Source organism: Palaemon carinicauda, chromosome 18 (assembly GCF_036898095.1).
Source record: "Palaemon carinicauda isolate YSFRI2023 chromosome 18, ASM3689809v2, whole genome shotgun sequence".
NCBI classification, from domain to species: Eukaryota; Metazoa; Arthropoda; class Malacostraca; order Decapoda; family Palaemonidae; genus Palaemon; species Palaemon carinicauda.
This window is the reverse complement of record NC_090742.1, coordinates 33298976-33325156: the sequence shown is the minus strand read 5'-3', so window position 1 is coordinate 33325156 and position 26181 is coordinate 33298976. Positions and strand designations below refer to the sequence as shown.

General features: G+C 35.4%; 1 protein-coding gene across 2 annotated transcripts in view; it reads left to right on the top strand.

The window, feature by feature from the left end:
- Positions 1-26181, top strand: part of LOC137657758 (monocarboxylate transporter 14-like) — a 244032-nt gene that overhangs the window by 26640 nt on the left and 191211 nt on the right. For both annotated transcript variants that reach the window (XM_068392237.1, XM_068392236.1), the window contains exon 2: positions 10391-11073. In XM_068392237.1, coding sequence (XP_068248338.1) covers positions 10474-11073 — 600 coding nt within the window. In that variant the 5' untranslated portion in view covers positions 10391-10473. The remainder of the gene's footprint in view (positions 1-10390; positions 11074-26181) is intronic.

Here is a 26181-nt window from a genome sequence, read left to right as displayed (position 1 = left end):
AAATTTATTGGTTGGCAATGCCGTTAGATTCTAAATTTCTTGTTTGGGATTTCCATTAGGTACTAAATTATTCGTTTGGGATTTCCATTGTGTCCTAGAGTTATTGGTTGGCACTTCCGTTAGATTCTAAATTTCTCGTTTGGAACTTCCATTAGGTTCTAAATTTCTTGTTTGTGACTACCATTAGGTTCTAAAGTTATTGGTTGGCACTGCCGCTAGATTCTAAATTTCATGTGTGGGACTTCCATTAGGTTCTGAATTTCTCGTTTAGGACTCATTATGTTTTAGTTATTGGTTGGCACTGCCGTTAGATTCTAAATTTCTCGTTTGGGATTCCCATTATGTCCTAGAGTTATTGGTTGGCACTGCTGTTAGATTCTAAATTTCTCGTTTGGGAATTCCATTAGGTTCTAAATTTCTCGTTTGGGACTTCCATTTAATCCTAGAGTTGTTGGTTTGCACTTCCGTTAGCTTCTAAATTTCTCGTTTGGGACTTTCATTACATTCTAAATTTCTCGTTTGGGTCTTCCATTAGGTCTTACAGTTATTGGTTGGCACTGCCGTTAGAATCTAAATTTCTCGTTTGGGACTTCCATTATGTCCTAGAGTTATTGGTTAACACTGCCGTTAGATTCTAAATTTCTCTCTTGGGACTTCCATTAGGTTCTAAATTTCTGGTTTGGGACTTCCATTAGGTTCTAAAGTTATTGGTTGGCACTGCCGTTAGATTCTAAATTTCTCATTTTGGACTTCCATTAGGTTCTAAATTTCTCGTTTGTGATTCCCATTATGTCCTAGAATTATTGGTTGGTACTTCCATTAGATTCTAAATTTCTCGTTTGGGACTCCCATCAGGTTCTAGTTATTGGTTTGCACTGCCATTAGATTCTAAAGTTCTCGTTTGGGACTTATATTAGGTTCTTAAGTTATTGCTTTCACTGCCATTGGATTGTAAGGTTCTTGCTTGTGACTTCCATTAGGTTCTAAATTTATTGGTTGGCAATGCCGTTAGATTCTAAATTTCTTGTTTGGGATTTCCATTAGGTACTAAATTATTCGTTTGGGACTTCCATTGTGTTCTAGAGTTATTGGTTGGCACTGCCGCTAGATTCTAAATTTATCGTGTGGGACTTCCATTAGGTTCTAAATTTCTCGTTTAGGACTTTCATAATGTTTTAGTTATTGGTTGGCACTGCCGTTAGATTCTAAATTTCTGGTTTGGGAATTCCATTAGGTTCTAAATTTCTCGTATGGGACCTCCATTATATCCTTGAGTTATTGGTTTGCACTTCCGTTAGAATCTAAATTTCTCGTTTGGGACTTCCATTATGTCCTAGAGTTATTGGTTAACACTGCCGTTAGATTCTAAATTTCTCGCTTGGGACTTCCATTAGGTTCGAAATTTCTGGTTTGGGACTTCCATTATGTTCTAAAGTTATTGGTTGGCACTGCCGTTAGATTCTAAATTTCTCGTTTTGGACTTCCATTAGGTTCTAAATTTCTCGTTTGAGACTTCCATCAGGTTTTAAATTTCTCGTTTGGGACTTCCATTATGTCCTAGAGTTATTAGTTGGCACTGCCAATAGATTCTAGATTTCTCGCTTTGGACTTCCATTAGGTTCTAAATTTCTTGTTTGGGACTTCCTTTGTCCTAGTTATTGGTTGGCACTACCGTTAGATTCTAAATTTCTCGTTTGAGACTTCCATTAGGTTCTAAATTTCTCGTTTGGGACTTCCATCATGTCCTAGAGTTATTGGTTTGCACTTCCGTTAGATTCTAAATTTCTCGTTTGGGACTTCCATTAGGTTCTAAATTTCTCGTTTGGGACTTCCAATATGTTCTAAAGTTATTGGTTGGCACTGCCGTTAGATTCAAAATTTCTCGTTTGGGACTTCCATTATTTCCTAGAGTTATTGGTTGGCACTGCCGTACTTCCATTATGTCCTAGAGTTATTGGTTGGCACTGCCGTTAGATTCTAAATTTCTCGTTTGGAATTTCCTTTAGGTTCTAAATTTCTCGTTAGGGACTTCCATTATGTCCTAGAGTTATTGGTTGGCACTGCCGTTAGATTCTAAATTTCTCGCTTAGTACTTCTATTAGGTTTTAAATTTCTCGTTTGGGACTTCCACTGGATTCCAAATTTCTTGTTTGGGACTTCCATTAGGTTCTAAATTTCTCGTTTGGGACTTCCATTATGTCCTAGAGTTATTGGTTGGCACTGTTGTTAGATTCAAAATTTCTCAATTGCGACTTCCATTAGATTCTAAATTTCTCGTTTGGGACTTCCATTAGGTTCTAAAGTTATTGGTTGGCACTACTAATAGATTCTAAATTTCTCGTTTGGGACTTCCATTAGGTTCAAAATTTCTCGTTTGGGACTTTCATTAAGTCCTAGAGGTATTGGTTGGCACTGTTGTTAGATTTAAAATTTCTCATTTGGGACTTCCATTAGGTTCTAAATTTATTGTCTGGGTCTTCCATTATGTCCTAGAGTTATTGGTTGGCACTGCCGTTAGATTCTGAATTTCTCGTTTAGGACTTCCATCAGGTTCTAAATTTCTCATTTGGGGCTTCCATTAGGTTCTTAATATATTGGTTGGCACTGCCGTTAGATTCTAAATTTTTCGTTTGGGACTTCCATCAGGTTCAAAATATCTCTTTAGGGACTTCCATTAGGTTCAAAATATCTCTTTTGGGACTTCCATTAAATTCTAAATTTCTCGTTTTGGACTTCCATTAGGTTCTAAATTTCTCGTTTGTGATTCCCATTATGTCCTAGAATTATTGGTTGGCACTTCCATTAGATTCTAAATTTCTCGTTTGGGACTCCCATCAGGTTCTAGTTATTGGTTTGCACTGCCATTAGATTCTAAAGTTCTCGTTTGGGACTTATATTAGGTTCTTAAGTTATTGCTTTCACTGCCATTGGATTGTAAGGTTCTTGCTTGTGACTTCCATTAGGTTCTAAATTTATTGGTTGGCAATGCCGTTAGATTCTAAATTTCTTGTTTGGGATTTCCATTAGGTACTAAATTATTCGTTTGGGACTTCCATTGTGTCCTAGAGTTATTGGTTGGCACTGCCGCTAGATTCTAAATTTATCGTGTGGGACTTCCATTAGGTTCTAAATTTCTCGTTTAGGACTTTCATAATGTTTTAGTTATTGGTTGGCACTGCCGTTAGATTCTAAATTTCTGGTTTGGGAATTCCATTAGGTTCTAAATTTCTCATATGGGACCTCCATTATATCCTTGAGTTATTGGTTTGCACTTCCGTTAGAATCTAAATTTCTCGTTTGGGACTTCCATTATGTCCTAGAGTTATTGGTTAACACTGCCGTTAGATTCTAAATTTCTCGCTTGGGACTTCCATTAGGTTCTAAATTTCTGGTTTGGGACTTCCATTAGGTTCTAAAGTTATTGGTTGGCACTGCCGTTAGATTCTAAATTTCTCGTTTTGGACTTCCATTAGGTTCTAAATTTCTCGTTTGAGACTTCCATCAGGTTTTAAATTTCTCGTTTGGGACTTCCATTATGTCCTAGAGTTATTAGTTGGCACTGCCAATAGATTCTAGATTTCTCGCTTTGGACTTCCATTAGGTTCTAAATTTCTTGTTTGGGACTTCCTTTGTCCTAGTTATTGGTTGGCACTACCGTTAGATTCTAAATTTCTCGTTTGAGACTTCCATTAGGTTCTAAATTTCTCGTTTGGGACTTCCATCATGTCCTAGAGTTATTGGTTTGCACTTCCGTTAGATTCTAAATTTCTCGTTTGGGACTTCCATTAGGTTCTAAATTTCTCGTTTGGGACTTCCAATATGTTCTAAAGTTATTGGTTGGCACTGCCGTTAGATTCAAAATTTCTCGTTTGGGACTTCCATTATTTCCTAGAGTTATTGGTTGGCACTGCCGTACTTCCATTATGTCCTAGAGTTATTGGTTGGCACTGCCGTTAGATTCTAAATTTCTCGTTTGGAATTTCCTTTAGGTTCTAAATTTCTCGTTAGGGACTTCCATTATGTCCTAGAGTTATTGGTTGGCACTGCCGTTAGATTCTAAATTTCTCGCTTAGTACTTCTATTAGGTTTTAAATTTCTCGTTTGGGACTTCCACTGGATTCTAAATTTCTTGTTTGGGACTTCCATTAGGTTCTAAATTTCTCGTTTGGGACTTCCATTATGTCCTAGAGTTATTGGTTGGCACTGTTGTTAGATTCAAAATTTCTCATTTGTGACTTCCATTAGATTCTAAATTTCTCGTTTGGGACTTCCATTATGTCCTAGAGTTATTGGTTGGCACTGTTGTTAGATTCAAAATTTCTCATTTGTGACTTCCATTAGATTCTAAATTTCTCGTTTGGGACTTCCATTGGGCTCTAAATTTCTCGTTTGGGACTTCCATTAGGTTCAAAATTTCTCGTTTGGGACTTTCATTAAGTCCTAGAGTTATTGGTTGGCACTGTTGTTAGATTTAAAATTTCTCATTTGGGACTTCCATTGGGTTCTAAATTTATTGTCTGGGTCTTCCATTATGTCCTAGAGTTATTGGTTGGCACTGCCGTTAGATTCTGAATTTCTCGTTTAGGACTTCCATCAGGTTCTAAATTTCTCATTTGGGGCTTCCATTAGGTTCTTAATATATTGGTTGGCACTGCCGTTAGATTCTAAATTTCTCGTTTGGGACTTCCATCAGGTTCAAAATATCTCTTTAGGGACTTCCATTAGGTTCAAAATATCTCTTTTGGGACTTCCATTAGATTCTAAATTTCTCGTTTGGGACTTCCATTAGGTTCTAACTTATTCGTTAGGGACTTCCATTATGTCCTAGAGTTATTGGTTGGCACTGCCCTTAGATTTTAAATTTCTAGTTTTGGACTTCCATTAGGTTCTAAATTTCTCGTTTGGTACTTCCATTAGGTTCTAAATTTCTCGTTTGGGACTTCCATTAGGTTCTAAATTTCTCGTTTGGGATTTCCATTATGTCCTAGAGTTAATGGTTGGCACTGCCGTTAGATTCTAGATTTCTCGTTTGGGACTTCCATTAGGTTCAAAATTTCTCGTTTGGGACTTCCATTATGTCCTAGAGTTATTGGTTGGCACTGCCCTTAGATTGTAAATTTCTCGTTTGGGACTTCCATTAGATTCTAAATTTCTCGTTTGGGACTTCTATCAAGTTCTAAATTTCTTGTTTGGGACTTCTATTATGGCCTAGAGTTATAGGTTGGCACTGGCGTTAGATTCTAAATTTCTCCTTTGGGACTTCCATTATGTCTTGGAGTTATTGGTTGGCACTGCCGTTAGATTCTATCATAGAATTTATGATAGGCATCTACGAGTGTCCTATTTTTATTATTTGAGTATTGAGATAAGATATTAATGCAAGTAAAGAAAGTGCATTAATCTGTGAAATGACTAATAGTATGATTTGTGTGTTTGCCTTTGAATAGAGTGGATTTCGTGTTGGTTGGACTAGGACTCTGTGGCATTTAGGCATACGTTTTTTGGCATTGGACTTCTTGACTTGTTTATAGGGCGTCTTTATGTATTAATTCTTCTGGCAATTGCATCTCCATTTATTGTTATTCATTTTAGGTTATTTGGATTTCAAACTAATGGACACTTGTTATTTGGCCTTTAGAGGATTAGAAGACCTATAAATATAAACATAATAGGATTATAAAATAAATAGACATTATAATATAAATATATTGTTAAAAACTTAGCTTATTATTCTCATTTTGTCGCAAGTGATTGACTTGCAATGAACATAAATTGAATTTAAACACTAGAGTAGAAAATGGGATCTTTGCCTTGAAGGTATTCTAGTGGTTCTCTTACATCACTATTAGATCCTATTCTCCGTATTCTTTCATCTGCCTATAAATATTTTTCCAATTTTAGTTTTTGGAAATGACCAGCTAATAATTATCTGTGCTCATAATATGCATCTCTCCCTCTGCGCTCTCTTAATTTCTTCAATAAAGCGCCATTTCATTACGCTTTCAGTCTATAGTTCTTTTGATAGATTCATGGTGTGCAATGACCCCATAAGCTGCCCGAGATGCATTTACGAAACAATGGTTGTAAACAAAGTACTCTCTAAGGTTTCTGTTGCTCTGCATTTAACAGTGGTTTTGATCTGAGCCACTTCAACTGATACTGCCGACAGACCGTGACAGTGGTGATTAAATCACTTTGGTTACTACTTCATTTCTTGTGTGGATTCTTCCTTTACATGCATTCAGGGATTCATATCTCCCCCCCCAAAAAAAAAAAAAAAAATAATGAATTATCACTTGCAGAACGAACGTCGAATATGTAGACATACTGTATCCGTTTGATGCAAACTTGTTCCTTCCTTTTTTGCTCAAGATTTCACGAAACGTAATGAGCTCCATACTATAGCAATAGAAAGATCACCGCAGAGTAGAATAGATTTTACAACTGAGTGAAAGTATGGGAAGCTGTTGATGTACGACGTGTATTTAAGTATTGGTAATCGTCTCATAGTTAAATGACCAAATAATCATAGTGTCTATTAGTTTTAATTTCAAGTAACATGAAAAATAAATAACAATAAATGTAGATGCAATGTCTACTAAGATTTTTAGAGAGACGACTTTCAAATAAGTCAATTGTTAATCATATAATACGCCAAAAAGTCCAGTGCCAAAAAGATATATGTATAACAATACGTCAAATAGTCCAAAGCCAAAGAACTTATGCCAAAAATCCAATTCCGCATGTCGGTAGTATATAACCTTTTCAACGGCTCCTCGTCAAGTTGTAAGAGAGGCTGGAATGCAACTTCAAGTCTCTTGCTGCTTTGACTACATTTAAATTTAATCAATGCATTGATCATCTTCTCTCGGTTGTTTTTGTTGTTCTGTTCGAGGGAGGTTTGCTAGGCAAATTAATGTTTTACTATTTCAGTAGTTACTTTGATTTTTACTCTTTCATTAGAAATAAAAACTAACGTCTCAGTTCTTCCTAATTAATCTGTGACCATAAAAAGAACTATAGAGCAAATCAGTAGAGAGCATGCCTTCGCCACCTCAGTCTTATTTTGCTCTTAACTCTACTGCGTACTTATACTTCGATGTATTTTCTTAAAAATCTAATGGATTTGCCCTTTGGTCATACCCCACATGTCCACCAAGTTTCGTTGAAATTGGTCCTGTAGTTTTTGAGAAATGTTGTTCACAAAAAAATTAACAAAATATTTGCCATTACTTGACATTGCAGTTATTTTCAAAATACCGCTGCGTACTTGTACTTTGATGTACTTTATAAAAAAATTATACAGATTCGTCCTTTGGTCATACCAAACATCGGTAGACTAGATTTTGTGTAAACTTGCTCATAAACAAATAGAAAAGTATGATTTATTCCTTATTGTAAGAAAGTGTCATGTTTCCTTGTGTGGCACATATCCCTTGATTTTACGGTTTTCTCAACGGCATGGGTGGTAGTTTTGGTGCTGATGTCCTCATATTAAGGTTGAAACACTGTTGTAAAGCACCACGCACAATTTATCAATTCATATATTGGTCAGCTTGTCTGTTTGATTATTTGCAGTTTGTTATTTGTATGTTTAGACATATGACATTCCATTTTCGTTATTGTTATGTTTAGACAAATAACATTCTATTCTTTGAACTGTATCTGGGACTTTCAATCTTTTTTTCTGTGGATGCATCTTTTCAAAGGCATTATTTTTGTCATATTTTTAATTATGATGATATACTATTACAAACAATAAGTATCGTCAGAGGTCTTTGGAAGACACTTTTTATTAATTGTTGTAGTTGCTGTGACAAAAAAAAACTTTGAATTCTGATTTTTTATTGGTCTGATTTGAAAGTCTTCCCCTTGTTACCTGTCTATTTTTTTCTCCACATTCTTATAACCTTGAATTCCTTCTTATATATTTCATTTGTCTATGATTTGTTATATTAGTTCTATCATGTATTTCAGTCTAACAGGATATTTATCTTCATGTCTGGTTGGCTCCTAATATTCCTTTTTTCAGTTCTTGGTCTATCCATTTTCTCAGTGTATTTACTTAGACCCACTCACCTATCTTTGCATCCATCTGCTTTGGCTTCCCATCCCTTACGTGGAATTTTTTTTTTGTTTTTGTTTTTTTCCTTATGTCGAAAGTCTGTTTTGTCTTCCCATCTCATATGTTAAAAGTCTGTTTTGTCTCCCCATCCCCTATATGGAAAGTTTTTGTCTTCCCATCCCCAAAGGTGGAAAGTTTGTTTTGTCTTCCCATCCCCTACATTGAAAGTCTGTTTTGTCTTCCCATCCCTTACGTTGAAAGTCTGTCTTGTCTTCCCTATCCTCTGTGTTGAAAGTCTGTTTTGTCTTCCCATCCCCTACATTGAAAGTCTGTTTTGTCTTCAGATCTCAGGTTGAAAGTCTATTTTCTCTTCCCACCTCATACATTGAAAGTCTATTTTGTATTCCTATCTTATACGTTGTAAGTCTGTTTTGTCTTCCCGTCACGTACATTGAAAGTCTGTTTTGTCTTCCTATCTCATATGTTGAAAGTCTGTTTTGTCTTTCCATCTCGTACATTGAAAGCCTGTTTCGTCTTCCCATCTCATACGTTGAAAGTTTTTGTCTTCCTATCTCATACGTTGAAAGTCTGCTTTATTTTTCCATCTCATACGTTGAAAGTCTGTTTTGTCTTCCCATTTCATACGCTAAAAGTTTGTTTTGTCTTCCCATCTCGTATGTTGGAAGTCTGTTTTGCTTTCCCATTTCATGTGTTGAAAGTCTGTTTTGTCTTCCCATCTTGTATGGTGAAAGTCTGTTTTGTCTTCCCATTTCATACGCTAAAAGTTTGTTTTCCCATCTCGTATGTTAGAAGTCAATTTTGCCTTGCCATTTCATATGTTAAAAGTCTGTTTTGTCTTCCCATCTCGTACGTTGAAAGTCTTTTTTTTGTCTTCCCATTTCATACGCTAAAAGTATGTTTTGTCTTCCCATCTCGTATGTTGGAAGTCTGTTTAGTCTTCCTTTCTCAATTGTTGGAAGTCTGTTTTGTCTTCCCATTTCATACGCTAAAAGTATGTTTTGTCTTCCCATCTTGTATGTTGGAAGTCTGTTTTGTCTTCCCATCCCATACATTGAAAGTCTGTTTTGTCTTCCCATCTTGTATGTTGAAAGTTTGTTTTGTCTTCCCATCTCATACATTGAAAGTCTGTTTTGTCTTCCCATTTCATACGCTAAAAGTTTATTTTGTCTTCCCATCTCGTATGTTGGAAGTCTGGTTTACCCTCCCATTTCATATGTTGTAAGTCTGTTTTGTCTTCTTACGATGAAAGTCTGTTTTGTCTTTCCATCCCCTACATTGAAAGTCTGTTTTGTGTAACCATATCATATGTTGAAAGTCTGTTTCGTCTTCTCATCTCGTATATTAAAAGTCTGTTTTGTCTTCACATCTCATACATTGAAAGACTGTTTTGTCTTTCCACCTCATATGCTGAAAGTCTGTTTTGTCTTTTTATCCCGTACATTAAAAGTCTTTGTTGTTCCATTCCCTATATTGAAAGAGTTTCCCTTGCCATTCATAAGTTGAAAGTCTGTTTTGTCTTCCCATCTCATACATTAAAAGCTTGCTATATCTTTCCATCTCATTCATTGGAAGTTTGTTTTGTCTTCTCATCCCATACATTGAAAGTTTTGTCTTTCCATTCCATTAGTTGAAAGTCGGTTTTGTCTTCCCATCTCATACACTGAAACTATATTTTATCTTTCCATCTCATACGTTAAAAGTCTGTTTTGTCTTCCAATCCCATACATTGAAAGATGATTTTTCTTCCCATCCCATATAATCAAAGTTTGTTTTGTCGTCCCATCCCATATGTTCACTATTTGTTTTGTCTTACCATCTTGTATGTTGAAAGTCTGTTTTGTCTTTCCATCTCTTATGTTAAAATTCTATTTTGTCTTCCCATCTTGTACATTGAAACTGCTTTGTCTTCCCAGCCCATATGTTGAAAATCTGTTTTGTCTTTACATCTCATACGTTGAAATTCTTTTTTGTCTTCCCATCTCGTGTATTAAAAGTATATTTTGTCTTCCCATCTCATATGTTGAAAGTGTGTTTTATATTCCCATTCTATATGTTGAAAGTTTTTTGTCTTCCCCTCCCATACGTTGAAAGGTTTTTTGTATCTTCCCATCTCATATGTTGAAAGTCTGTATTGTTTTCCCATCCCATCAGTTGAAATTCTGTTATGTCTTCTCATCCCATACGTCAAAACTCTTTTTCTAACCATCTCATATGTTGAAAGTCTGTTTTGTTTTCCCATCCATAAGTTAAAAGTCTGTTTTGTATTCCCATCCCATACGTTAAAATTGCCTTTCTTTGTTTCAGATCTCGTCTGCTTCATCCCTAGGATGAGTCGGTGACGTCATCGCGAAAGAGCTCTCCTCTCTCTCGGTTCCTCTTCGTCCATCATGAAACTCGACAAACAGATCTCAAATGAGAAAATGGCCGAAAACAGAGACGACGACGACGAGTCGGGCACGACCACCACCCCAGCTCCCAGAGCGGCCGACAAGGAGACCAAGGAACAAATGAACGAGAGATTAGCCGGTACTAGCAAGGGGGGCGCTGCCCCCAATGATTTACCTGATGCCCCGGACAATAAGAACCCTCCAATTACAGACGAAGGGGGCAAAGATGGTGCTGCCCCCGATTCGGCCGGGGATGGCGGCGACTTGGAAGGCGTCCCCGAACAGCCTCAGGAGGACGAAAATACTACCAATACCGGAGATGAGGATAACAATAAACTCTCGGAGGAACTGAGCGAAAAGGAGGAAGAGGAGAAAGGGCTGGAAGACGTGGACGAGCCCGAAAAGGTCGAGCAGGAGCTGGATGAGAACGCGCATAAGGAGAGCAGCGAGAGCATCCACGACCCCGAGTCCAAGGTGCAGATTGTCAACCTGGAAACCATCCGGGAGGGGGAGGTTCTCGAGATCCCTCCGGACAGCGTCTCTCCCTCCGCATTGAAGATCAACGCCTCCAAGCCTCGCTTCTACTTTGACGACAACACGGTAAGTACTCCCATAATAAGCTGCCTTTATTTCTTGCTTTGATTGCTTTTCATCATATATATATATATATATATATATATATGTGTGTGTGTGTGTGTGTGCGTGTGTATATATATATATATGTATATATATATATATATACAGTATATATATATATATATATATATATATATATATATATATGTATGTTTGTATGTATGTATGTATATACTCTTATATTGTCTCTTTTTTGTATAGGATTTTTCGTCATTTTTGTGTCAATGCTATGGTTATCAGATTTTTTTCGTATACTGTACTGTAATTATGAATTTACCTGATATGTATACTAGATCATATATATATATATATATATATATATATATATATATATATATATATATATATAAATTATAACATTGATATCGTATTTCAACGAAGATTGATATGCAAGTTATTGGATTTCCAAATCATCGCATAGGAATGTAAGAATAAAACATTATATTGAAATCGATAATTACAATCAGATGACGGTATTATAACCATAACCATTTGAGTTCGATAAATCTTTCAACTAAAGAGAAACTTCACTGAAATATTCGTGTGTTCTTCTACCATGGCATTACGAAAATTGAAAGGGGCGGGTTTGAGAAACACCAACGCTGACACTTACACAGTACATGCCGAATGGGAATGCGGTAAGTGCCGTCCTTTTCAGACCTTTTGAATAATGGTATGTCATCAAGGCGCCGAACACACTTCGCCATTATCTGTAAATCGCTTCAGCAACTGATTCAGCCTTGAGTCGCCCTGCTCTGGACGTAAACAACGCGTGCGCAGTAGGACACTCGGTAGCGGCCCTTGCATAACATCAATTGGGAAATCTTGAATGTGTAGGCCTTTTCGGTCATTCAACATTCCTTTCTCAAAATTGATTTTCGTTTAGTTTTCTGTTTTTGCATATGTGATAACTCAATTAAACACTATAGAGCATATATATACATAAATATATATATATATATATATATATATATACAGTATATATATATATATATATATATACAGTATATATATATATATATATATATATATATATATATATATATATATATATATATGTGGTAAAAAGCATTTAACATAGATTAATTTTCTCTTCGGTTTTTATTCCCGAGGTATGGCGAATTTGATGTAAGCTACAGTACAGTATGTGTGAGTTGTTATTGTAAAGAATAAAAGTCTAGTGGTTTATATATATATATATATATATATATATATATATATATATATATATATATATATATATATATATATATATATATATATATATATATATATATATAAATGAGTTTATAGAGATGTTATTTAGCAGGTGTCGACCAACCATTTACAAAATAGTTGTAATGAAGAGGCCGTGGGAACTGTCGTCTGTCCTAATATCTATATCTAGCCCACGTATGAATGCGGGGAAAAGAAAATGGGAAAGAGAGAAGGAGTTGGCTTACATGCGTGAATAAAGTTATAGAGATAACGATAGTACAAAGGAAATTAATTCCTCAGCCGGGTAGTAGAGGGACAGAAACGATCACCTAGATTTACTCCTTTATAATTACATGAACTTTTCACTTCGTGTGAAGTCGATAACCAACTATTGACATCTGGGGCACATTATGGGTAAACCTTTCCGAATTTTTCCCTTATTAAATTCAGTATGATATTTTCTATTGATTTATTGGCATAACAATTTGCCACAATATGTCGCTTGAAAAATGCACATGATTTATTGCATTCAAATCCTTTGTCAAATGATATTTTTACGTCTCTTTTGCCCTATTGTTGCACCATACTATTTAAGGTGTAATACAATTCAATAACTTTGCATAAAATCCAACTTAGGTGATTTAGGTTCTGCAATGAATAGTATAACAAAGAATATACAAATAAATCAATAAAGATATTGCGTGTCCAGATACCTCCCGAAATAAAATCAACTAATTAAAGTTCACATTTTCACTATTTCTTTTAAATTCTCCTGAAGAAAAAATTTTGAGATATCGTGTTTGCAAAAAAGGGCAGATTTATTATTATTATTATTATTGTTATTATTATTATTATTATTATTATTATTATTATTATTATTATTATTATTATTATTTTTATTATTATTACCTCCGCCAACGAACATGGAAGGAGGTTTTGTTTTCGCCCTTGTTCATGTATTTGTGTGTGTATGTGTTTGTTTGTGAACAGCTTCCTGGCCGCAATTTTAATCGTTGAGTAATGAAGCTTGCAGGGATTAACTGCTATGTAAAAAGCTGGAAATTATTTAATTTTGGAAGGTCAAGGTCACGGTCAAGCAAAATGTCTAATTCACGTAATCATTTATAAGCTTGGACATCGTTGTCACAGAGACTTCAAACTTAGTTCATATTTGAGTGTATGAAAATCCACACCAATTTATACATGTTAAGGTCAAAGGTCAATGTCGAGAAAAAGGTCGAGAAATAAGTTGCTCCGGTGGAGGTCTACTCTCTACTGAGGGCTCCTCTAGTTATTATTATTAGCTAAGCTACGACCCTAGTTGGAAAAGCAGGATGCTTTAAGCCCAAGAACTCCAACCGGAAATAAATAAACTATATGAGAAGTAGTAAATAAAGGGTATAAAATATTTTAAGATCAGCAACAACGTTAAAACAATGTTAAAACAGGCATGCCATATATAATTTATGAGTAGACACTCATGTCAGTCTGTTCAATATAAAAACATTCAGTGCAAGTCTGAACTTCTGAAATTCTTATGATTCCACTGCCTGATTAGTAAGATCATTCCACAATCTGAACATAGCTGGAATAAAACTATAATACTGTGTAGTATCAAGCCTTATAATGGAGAAGGCAAGTCTGTTAGAATTAACAGCATTCTTAGTACTACGTACAGGATGATACTGAATGCAAAGAATGGTCAGAATTATTAAAGATCTTATGCAACGTGCCTCACACACTAACTGAACGATAGTGAAAGAGATTAATATCCAGATCAAGAATAAGAAACTTAATAGACAGCAAGTTTTTGCTCAACAAATTATGACGAGAGTCAGCAGCTGAAGACCAGACAGGAGAGCAATACGCGAAAAAAAGTTAGAAGGAAAGAATTAAAAAATTTCTCCAGAAATAGATTGATCACCGAAAATCTTAAAAAACTTTCCTAACAGGCCAGTATTTTGTGCAATTGTTGTAAAATAATGAACGTGACAGTGACTGATATGCAGGTTGTTTTGGAATCACCCTCGTAATTTGACGTGTGGGAATTAGCACTGTAAAAATATCTTAGCGAGCCATGAGACGAGTGTACAATTTTACAAGTTTTCGCTTCACATTTCATTAAAACAACTTTAGTCATAATTATTGCGAGTAATTACACGAGATTTTATTCAGTTTTCTTCACATTTCATTAAAACAACTTTAGTCATAATTATTGCGAGTAATTACACGAGATTTTATTCAGTTTTCGGAAAACCCATAAGAATGGATCAACTTGATTTATCCTTAGATAATATAATACTGTCCATCTTTAAATTACTGGCAGCTCACAAAACTGGTGTTACAGGGTCCTGTTTTTTCCTTTGATGTTACAAGATCTTGTTTTTTTCTGAGTTGTTACAACATTGGGGTCACGCATTCGCTAAGGTGATGTCACGCTAACACGAACTTGTGCGACTTCAGTCTTTCCTCCAATATCGAATAATATATTCAAGATTTGGAAGCAAGATTTACAAGAACGTCAAGGAAAATAGTTTGTGCGACGCAAGAGCTCTAGTTGGCATAAAGCCTGATTATTTGGAAAACCAAGATCTTGGGGAAACCATGAACAAAAAATTCAAGCGAGAAGCTTTCTCCAACGAGAACTACACAGCTGAGTTGTTGCTTAGCGCCAGTCTCGTTAGTTTTCTCGGTTTGACACTTGGCAACCACTGACGAGCTTTCTTTATTCTTCCATACTCTTTGATAACTAACTCGAGTGTGTCTTGTTTCCTTGGGACAAAAGCGTTGAAACCAATGTTCTCAAATTTCAAGAGTAACTGTAATGATTATTCGAACTGATATGCAACATTGCCTTTGTTTTTTTGCTGGTGTTGCTGTATTGAAGGCTATAGAATTCTTTATTTGGTTTTGTTTATTAACCTTTCTTTGTTTACTCTTTTTTCACAAATAGTATGTTTTTAATGGTGCCTGCTTTAGCAATATATGGCTGTTGAATAGTGTTCTACTCACAAAATATTATTATTACCACAACTTTAACAGGTAAAACAGCCAAACAGCAAAATAACAACAAGGAAAGCTGCTGTGCCACATTCGAGGTTCGGAACCTGCCGCCGTGACCTAGTGCGCGACATATGACAGGAGTCTATTTCATGGCTTCCTTATCTCCTCCCCTTTTATTTTGTTCTCTCCTTCTTTGGAGGTCTACATGTAATCAGGGGATTTGGGTGTTGGGAAAAACGAGATCTCCTCCTTCAGTTTCTGCTAAGCTATCGTGGGGAAAAGTTGTTTAACGTCTCCAGCATAGATCGCAAGAATGCTGTTAGGGTATTGTGGTGAATTCGTGATGCAGTAGTAAGTGTTGATATACAGTATATATATGCATGTATATATACATATATATATATATATATATATATATATATATATATATATATATATATATATATATATATAGTGCATAGGGGAACGACGTGTTATTGATGAGTCCTCTATACAGATCCAGGAGCGGCTAATGAAACGGAGGTTCTTTACGCATGAGGTTCATTCTTCATTAAATATTTTTAAAAATGTGTCATTGATTATATGCTACACTTGTTTTTTTATGGAAAGTAGTTCATCTTTGATAATAGACACATAATATATATGTATACATATATATATATATATATATATATATATATATATATATATATATATATATATATATATATGTATACATATAGTGTGTGTATATATATATATGTGTGTATGTATGTGTGTGTGCGTGCGTATGTATGTGTGCGTGCGTGTGTGTGTGTGTATGTGTGTGTATGCGCGTGCGTGAGAGAGAGAGAGAGAGAGAGAGAGAGAGAGAGAGAGAGATTCTGGTCTGGACAGGGAGTAGAAAGTATAGGAAAGAAAAAGATAGCTTCTGTTTGTGATTTTCATTACAAGTTTTTCCAATCTGGCGCTATACATAGCTACGGTATTATCATTCGACCGGATGCCACTCGAAGGGTAAACATCCAGGGCATGCAATAAGGCTACTGATAACGTTTTAATGGTACCCTTAAGTTCATTCTTCAACAAAGGCAGGAGGGATTTTGTCTATAGTAATGTTACTTCTGGCTTAAAAATATAAGTTTATTGAGATTTTTGTTTCAACTTAACAATTAATGACATTATCTGTATCAGTTCTAGGTCATCGTCATCAACATCAATTCTCAAATTAGCAGTCTATCCACAGTCATTATTCAATCAAAGTTATCCTCATCTAATTCGTATATAATTTGGGTATGTTTTTATGGTTGTAAATTTTGACTATATACATGTATATATATATATATATTGTACATGTGTAAGTCTATATATATGTATATGTATATATATATATATATATATGTATATGTATATATATATGTATATATATGTGTGTATATATATATATATATATATATATATATAGAGAGAGAGAGAGAGAGAGAGAGAGAGAGAGAGAGAGAGAGAGAGAGAGAGAGAGAGAGAGAGAGAGAGAGAGAGATGTATACTGTACATAAAGTATATATGTATTATAGCCTCGAAAGGAAAAGTGAAAAGACTCGGTTGAAGTTAGGACTTCGGTGCGCTTATTGATCTCACCAATCAAGTTTATACTTTTCCAATCGTGGCTATAATACATATTGTATGCTCATCACGTGTTAGCATTTGTGATTTCTATACACAGATACGCACACACACACACACACACACACACACACACACACACACACATATATATATATATATATATATATATATATATATATATTTATATTTATATAGGCAATATTTATTTCAATATTGTCACTGTTCTGAAGACATTTTACTTTTCCTTTTTTCTTTTCCTCACTGGGCTATTTTCCTTGTTGGGGCCCCTGGGCTTATAGCATCCTGCTTTTCCAACTAGGGTTGTAGCTTAGCAAGTAATGATAATAATGATAATAATAATAATAATAATAATAATAATATATATATATATATATATATATATATATATATATATATATATATTGGATATGGAAAAGTTGAAGAAATCTTATGAAAAGTTTTTCTTTTTATCCAAAATTATATATTCCCACTTTCAATTACTCGATGGCAGATCACATTAGTCAGTCAGCCCAAACAACACTAGATATCTACTATAGAAAACAATTTTAAACTGAAAACCCAAATTTATATTTAGTTTGAAGATTTTCAAGAAGGAAAAGATAAACCTCGGGTACGATTTTAACATCCGTGCTTTCTCATTAGTAAGGCTTCACGCTTATGAAGCCGTTCCATTCCAGACACTACCAGCATATGGAATAATGTTTCAGCTGTCCTTATGCTTGACCTTTAAATTAAGCTATTATATATATATATATATATATATATATATATATATATATATGTATGTATGTATATAATGAGAAAGACTGATTATAGATGGACATGAAGAATAACAGAATGGGTCCCTTCAGATTGCAAACAAAGCGGCGAAGGAAGAAAGGACGATGGATTAACGAACTAGGAAAATTTGAGGGTATTTACTGGTACGGAAAGATCACAGACAGACGCAAGTTGAAGGATATGTCTGAGGCCGTTGTCCTTTAGTAAACTAGCAATGGCTGTTGATAATCAAGGAATAATTAAGGTGTAGAGAACGTGAAGGATGGTGAGGGTCTTGGCGAGGTAGCAAATGAAAATGAAACACACTTTGTAAGTTCTTGTTCAACAAGCAATCTTGTTATTGGAAGTACTCTTTTCCAGCACAAAGACATCCACAAATATACATGGACTTCACCATGTGGCAATTAAAAAATTCAGATAGATCACATAGCCATTAATAAAAAGAGAAGGAGGACTCTGAGAAATGTAAGAATGTAAGAAGCTATAGAGGTGTAGATATTGCTAGTGATCACCAGATCCTCATTGCCACATTGAAATTAAAACTGAAAGCACCCAACAGAAATGTAAATAGAATACATAGGTTTGATGCAACTAAGCTTCTAGAAGATGAGCACAGAAAAACCTTTGCAATTGAATGTAGGAGTCGATTTGCAGTCTTAAAGATTTTAAGAGACGAAGAGCAGAAAATTAATGGAGAATGGTGTGATGTAAAGAACATAGCCTATATCAGTCAGTTGGTAGTGAAGTTTTGGGACATGCAGTTGCAAGGAGAAAACCATGGATATCAAATGATACTCGAGATACTACAAAAAAGAGACAAAGACAGAAATTGATTGTTGAAAGTTTTCGAGGAAGTAATGAAAATTACAAGGTAGAGTATGCTAAGTATTCCAGTATTGATATTGAAGTCAAAATAAAAGCCAGGAATAACTGGAGAGAATGTTTAAACAGTAAAGCAGATGAGGTTGACAAAGCTAGGAATTCTGGGAGTGGCTATGGTGTGAGATTTGCTCACAAAATTATTAATGAAATCTCTGTTGTTGCAAAGAAGAAGAAGCATATACCCATCAAAAGAGAGAGATGGATATAACAACAGAAGATGAAGAAATGCAAAGCTGGATGGAACACTTTAGTGAGATCATGAGTAGGAGATATAAAAGGAATAATTTGATTTATATACCTGTAGCTGAGGAAGACCTTGAGGTGCTCATGAATGAATTCATTGTGTTTGAAGTCGAAGCTATCCTCAAAAAATATAGAGAGATGGAAAGCCCCTAGATACGATGGAATAACTGCTGAGATGATATTGGCCGAAAATGAAATGACTCCCAGAATATTTACAAGATTATTTTGTAGAATGTGGCGTGAAGAGACATAACCTGATAAATGGGAGCCAGGAGTGTTGGTGAATATAGCAAAAAAAAAAAAAAGAAAAAAAAGAGGATATGTGAATTATTGCAATAATTACAAAGGCATCACATTTACATCAGTTGTCATAGAATATATAGTTTTCTCATTTTAAAGAGACTAGAGAAAAAGATTAATAAAAAGCTGAGAGGTGAATAAGCAGGATTTAGAATAGGTAGAAGTTGTACTGACCAAATATTCATTTTAGACATGTGGTACAACAATGGGTAGAATATTGAAATCCACTTTTGATGGCATTTGTGGACTATGAAAAAATCCTTTGATAGTGTGCACCGACCAATTTTGTGGAGAGTCCTGCGTTATTATGGAGTTCCTCTGAAATTTGTAAACTTGATTAAGTCTGTTCAAGAGCATAATAATTGCAAAGTTAATGTAAGTGGATTCCTATCAAATGAACTTCCAGTGGACAGCGGAGTACTCCAAGGGAATGTGTTGCCCTATTTGTAGTTTATCATCCTCATGGATTTGTAATGCATAGAACAGTTGGAGATGGTGGAGAATTGTGGACTGGATTGGTAACAGGAAATTAGCTGACCTAGAGTATGCTGATGATGCTGTCCTTCTTAGCAGAACACCAAAGGAATTGCAAATCTTGCTTACCAGAATGTATGAAATATCACTGGAGGTTGGGCTCAAGATGAATGGAAAAATGAGAGATGATGAGAACGGAATATGCAATGGAAAATGAAATAACATTGAAAGGAGAAAGGATTAATGATGTGGAATCATTTAAATATTTAGGAACTAGGATCTCTATTACAGGATTTTTAGAATTTGAGTTTAATGAAAAAAAGCTAATAAGACAATGGCTATGTTAAGTAAAATTTGGAAATCAAATCGCCTGAGATTACATATAAAAATCAGGCTATATATCTGTTTAGTGAGATCGGTGTTACTCTATGGACATGAGTTGTGGTATGACAATGAAACAGTATCCAACAGATTTTGTAGGTTTTAGAACAAAGCCCATAGAAGAATACTGGGAGTTGAATGACAGGACAGGATGAGATCATGGTGAGGGGTAGATGGAGATGGTTTGGACATGATTTTTGCACTCTCTCCAATCTTACAGCTTGGCTCCACATGGCACTAGAAGAGTTGGAAGACCCAGGCCTACATGGCTGAGAACTATGAAGCGTGAAGTAGGAGATGATGAATGGAGAAGTATTGATTTAAAAGCTCAAGATAGAGACGACTCGCAATATCTAACCGAAGCCCTTTGCGTCAATATGCGTAGGAGGAGCTGATGATATATATATATATATATATATATATATATATATATATATATATATATATATATATATACATATATATATATATATATATATATATATATATATATATATATATATATATATATATATACACACATATTTATATATGTTTATGTACTGTTTAAGATATAGGCACATAAATACATTTACTGTATATATAAAGATATATATACACATATATATACACATATATATATATATATATATATATATATATATATATATATATATATATATATATATCCCACACTATTAACCTTGAAAAAAATAGTATCAACCACGTGAAACTTAGTAATCTGACCACTTTTAACCCCTCCCATGTGGTTCAATATTTAGTTTATAGTTATGTAAATTTCACGGGGCTTCATAACAAGAAACACACCCACAGAGTCACACACACATACACACACGCACGCACACACGCACGCACACACATGAATATGTAAATCACATGTAGATAAAGGAGTCTGATGTTCAGTAATTGGGTGGCATTAGATCTTCTCCTGATACAGCACGTGACTATCCAACGTCCTTGAAAAGAGAGAGAGAGAGAGAGAGAGAGAGAGAGAGAGAGAGAGAGAGAGAGAGAGAGAGAGAGAGAGAGATAATCTGGGTCACTAGTGTCATATCAGGATCCTCGGGAAGAGCTTTGGCGATTTAATAGTCCAAAATGTCCTTGAGCCCTTTGGACTTGACCTACTTCTCTCTGGATCTAAATGTGTACTGGGAAGTCATGATAGTAATTTCAAGTCACGGTAAATTATATTGAGTTTATTATTATTATTATTATTATTATTATTATTATTATTATTATTATTATTATTATTATTATTCGAAACGTGTAAATAAAGTGGAAGCACCATAGCATTTCCACATTTTAAAATAAGTAACAAAAAGTATGAAGAAAACAACACATGAATAAAACCATATGTTATTCTCAAAATATACCATATAACTAAAAGTAATTGATAGTTATAGTACGTATAGTATCTCAGTAATGTAGCATTACAGTGTCTTGAACGCCTGAGACTCAAAACAAACCACACTTATAGTAAGACAACTACGCAGTTTAAATGCTAATATGGTCATCGAAAGCCTCCATGGCGATGTTACTGGGAAAAAAAGGTCGGAAAAAATGACAAAGCTCATTGGTCTCAAAGACGCGAGTGAAGCAACTAAGTCATTCACAAGAAGAACCTTGGGAAATTGCATCTTAACGCAAGGTGAGATACGGTTCTCTTTTTCTTTTCTTCCTCTGACGTTTTAGTTTTGTGTGCATGTTTTTTTTTTAGATGGACTTACAAGACATACGGCATTTTTGTAGTTTTTTCTATGGCTTTGTTTCATCAAACCTTATATTATCTTCACTAGAGAGAGAGAGAGAGAGAGAGAGAGAGAGAGAGAGAGAGAGAGAGAGATTTTTACCATTTTTTATTATATGAATATTTTCTATCCTCTATTTATTAAACTGTTGTAACTGGCGTACGAGACAGACTAAGAGAATACCTGGAAATAACCCTCTATATTGTAGTATTAGTAAAAACCATAGGATTTAGAAAGACCTATCACGTGCGGAAAGAAATGACCTCCAGAAGAATGTCATTTCTCATTTTATGATGAGGCTATAATGTCATTATTCCCAATTGACGTTTCCTTATCGTAGTCAATGAAAGCCCCCCCCTCTCTCTCTCTCTCTACTCTCTCTCTCTCTCTCTCTCTCTCTCTCTCTCTCTCTCTCTCAGGTTCATGAAAACATATTCATTATTAGTAAAATGAATCAGTTGTAAAAATCTGAGTTATTAAAGTTTTGAATTTCTTCTTCATCATATTACTACTACTACTACTACTACTACTACTACTACTACTACTACTACTACTACTACTACTACTAGAAGGCTCTATGACCTTAAAATAGAGAAGATGAAATCCCCTTGGGTATTTGAACCTCTGACCTTTAAAACAGTGGACTAAAATACCCGTTCACTACCGGGTATCCCACATCCCAAGGAGGGATCCTTATTATTATTTTTATTAGATGAATATGAACAGTAAGGAACAAACTCTCCCAAATAGTGATTATGGATTTTATTCTTCGTTAAGTATTAAAGGTAAAGGTGTCAGGTTTCAGTTCCATTATCATCAGAGTAGATGATCGCCTGAACGTTAGCTGGGCAAGCCCAACCCCCACTGTGGTGCCCAATGACAATGATAACCTCCCCAGTAAACAGTTGAGACTTAGGGTCCCTTGGCTGGGATCGAACTGCTGCCATGCGAATGCTAGGTGAACGCATTACCAGTGTACCAGCCAGTTGTCTTTGCTTCTTGTTGTTTTATTTAATTGAAACATGATAATAGACTTATTGGAATAGTACCTAATATTTAAACTTTGTGATCGAAGACAAAAAAAAAAAAAAAATTTACCTTGTTAAAATATTCTTGCACCGGATTTGGGGAAAGGTTATTTTAAAAGTTTATTTGCATACAATTGATATATATTGACTTTCTATCTTTAACAATGAGTTTGAATGGAATTTTTTTTTTTTTTTTTTTTTTCAAACGAGAGAACTTTGGGAGCTATTAATGTATCATTGATTTTGTTGGAGTAAAAAGCTATGAAAGAGAAGAGTTGATTAAATCGTTAGACGAGTCATGATATGAATTCCGCTTCTTGATTTATCTTTTATCTATTTATTTATTTATTTAAATAACGTCAGTCGCTTTTGCGTTCATCCTATTACTGCTAAATGAAACTCTCACCACCTGAGCAAAATCTTAATTGAATATTTAGCCAGAATTTTCTTGACTGAATTGATATACGGATTATTGATTAATAAGTCTTCTGTTTTCTAGTATAAGCCTTTTTATTTCCCTGAAGATAAAATCAGTTTATCGTAAATGGGTAAATAGATAAGCAGAGATAATGGAATATTTTGGTCCTTAAATATTTATGGATTCACTTTCCAAATGAAAAGATTATAGTCTGTAGATATTCATTAGTTCATCTAGAGTTAAGATTATAACCTATGTTTATTTATATCAAAGTTTGTACTTGTTAAAGAAAAATAAAACTTCTTGGTTCCTAATAGATAATGTGGGTAATAATCAAAGACTTTAAATAAAAAAAAAGTCGTCTTAAAAAGTGGAAGGTGATGATGAGAATTGCGCAGTTTAGACTCAAGGTTCGATGAATCTGTCTCAGCCTATTGCGTAGGAGTCGAGATAAAATTAGATTCAAGTAAAGGAGAAAAAACTTATGTTCTCCCGGTTGTCTTCAGGGCCACTTTATGGCCATTGTCGGTTACAACTTTTAAATAATGTTTGATATTGTACATCACCCATCCATTATCTTCTTCTTCTTCTTCTTCTTCAATTAACGTGCTTTTCCCCCTTTTTGTATGGGGTAAGCACGCCTGCCTTCTTTTGAAGGACTTACTTTGGTTTGTGGGGTAGACCGTAGTTCCGATCGGCTGCCCTGCCTGACATTACATAGACCCCGATGGCGTATATTCATGTGTTGTACCAGCCACCACCGTCCTTCCTCCCAGGCTTCGTAGGGGTATCGTCACATCAGTGCACCTCACGCCATTCACTGTAGACATAACTTAACGATCTTTGCGTTGTTCCTTCGGGCTCTATCCACACCTGCTTTTTATCCTTCTATTTCCCTCTCTCCCTACTTCCTCTTTTCCACCTTACTGACAACCTCTTTTAACTTTTACCTCATAGGAGACGTCTAGGAGTTTTCTCTGTTGCACTTATTATTATTATTATTATTATTATTATTATTATTACTTGCTAAGCCACAGACCTAGCTGGAAAAGCAGGATGCTATAAGCCCAGGGGCTCCAACAGGGAAAACAGCCCAGTGAGGAAAGAAAACTAGGAAAAATAAAATATTTTAAGACGAGCAACAACGCCAAAATAAAAATTTCCTATATAAACTATAAAAAACTTTAAGGAAACAAGTGGAAGAGAAATAAGATAGATTAGTGTGCCCGAGCGTACCCTCAAGCAAGAGAACTCTAACCCAAGACAGTGGAAGACCATGGTACAGAGGCTATGGCACTACCCAAGACTAGAAAACAATGGTTTGTTTTTGGAATGTCCTTATCCTAGAAGAGCTGCTTACCATAGCTAGCGTCTCCTCTACCCTTACCAAGAGGAAAGTGGCCACTGAATAATTACAGTGCAGTAGTTAACCCCTTGTGTGAAGAAGAATTGTTTGGTAATCTCAGTGTTGTCAGGTGTATGAGGACAGAGGAGAATCTGCAAGGAATAGGCCAGACTTTTCGGTGTATGTGTGGGCAAATGAAAAATGAACCTTATCCAGAGAGATGGGGCAAATGTAGTACAATCTGACCAGTCAAAGGACGCCATACCTCTTTAGCAGTAGTATCTCAACGGGTGGCGGGTCCAATGTAGTAATATCTGGCCAGTCAAAGGACCCCATAACTCTCTAGCGGTAGTATCTCAACGGGTGGCTGGTCCAATGTAGTACTATCTGGCCAGTTAAAGGACCCCATAACTATCTAGCGGTAGTATCTCAACGGGTGGCTGGTGGCCTGGTCCCCTGAATAACCTCACAGGCTCCAGTGCTGACTATTTAGTCCAAATTCATAAATCAAATCCAATAATTATTCTTAATCTTTCTTTTTATGTAACGTGTTCACAAAGTTTAGCTCACTATTTCTTTCCCTTTACTGCCAAGCTATGGACGTAACCTTTGTAACCTTCATTCTTCTAAGGGGCATGTTGTTAATCACGTTTTCCATCCCCATTATATCTTATCTTCTTCGGGTCTGGTATTTTTAGGACAATTCCCCTTTTTCCCAACCCCATCATTTCCTCATACTCTGGGAGTCTGGTCTTTTGAGGACTTTTCCCATATTTTCCATCCCCATCATTTCCTCATCTTCCCCGGGTCTGGTATGTTTGAGGACATTTCCCACATTTTCCATTCCCATCATTTTCGGGTCTGATATATTTGAGGACTTTTGCCATTTTTTTTTACCATTCCATCATTTCCACATACTTTGTGAGTCTGATATTTTAAAAAAAAACATTTCCCGGTTTTTCATTCCCTATCATTTCCTCATATTCTTTTGGGGTCTAGTGCTTTTTAGGAAATTTGTCGTCCCTTTTATCGCAGCATTTGCAAAGAAGACGATGAATAGAGACAGGATACTTGACGAATGAAGTAATTGATAAAGAAGAATAATCAAGTAGTCGCCGAAGACATTCTTTGATATCTCGTCAAGAAGCCGAGAGCCTCTCCAGAGAAGCATCAATTAAGCGAGAATTGGGCGTTCAAACAAACCAATATACAGCTGAGCCTTCCAGCTAGAATTTCGAATCGTGAACCAACAACACAAGCATAGCTTTCACAGAGAGAGAGAGAGAGAGAGAGAGAGAGAGAGAGAGAGATTTTCTACCTGATCATTGACTTCGTATTAACAGGTGAGGGTATCAGTGCTCTCAAGGAACACACAGATACACACGTTATTAAAGAACGCACACACATACACACACACACACACACACACACACACTATATCCTTAATATACAGATCTTCTTCTGTTATCCTCTATCATCTCTGTTTCAGCTCATGAAGAAATCACAACTGTAGCATTTCTGTCATATTCGCTTGATCGATAACCGTTGACGTGATAATGGGACCTTATCAGACCTCACCTTGGTCTTATCCTCCACCCCCCATACTTCGTGTTTCAACACGATAAGATTTCAGGTGGTTCTGTTTTG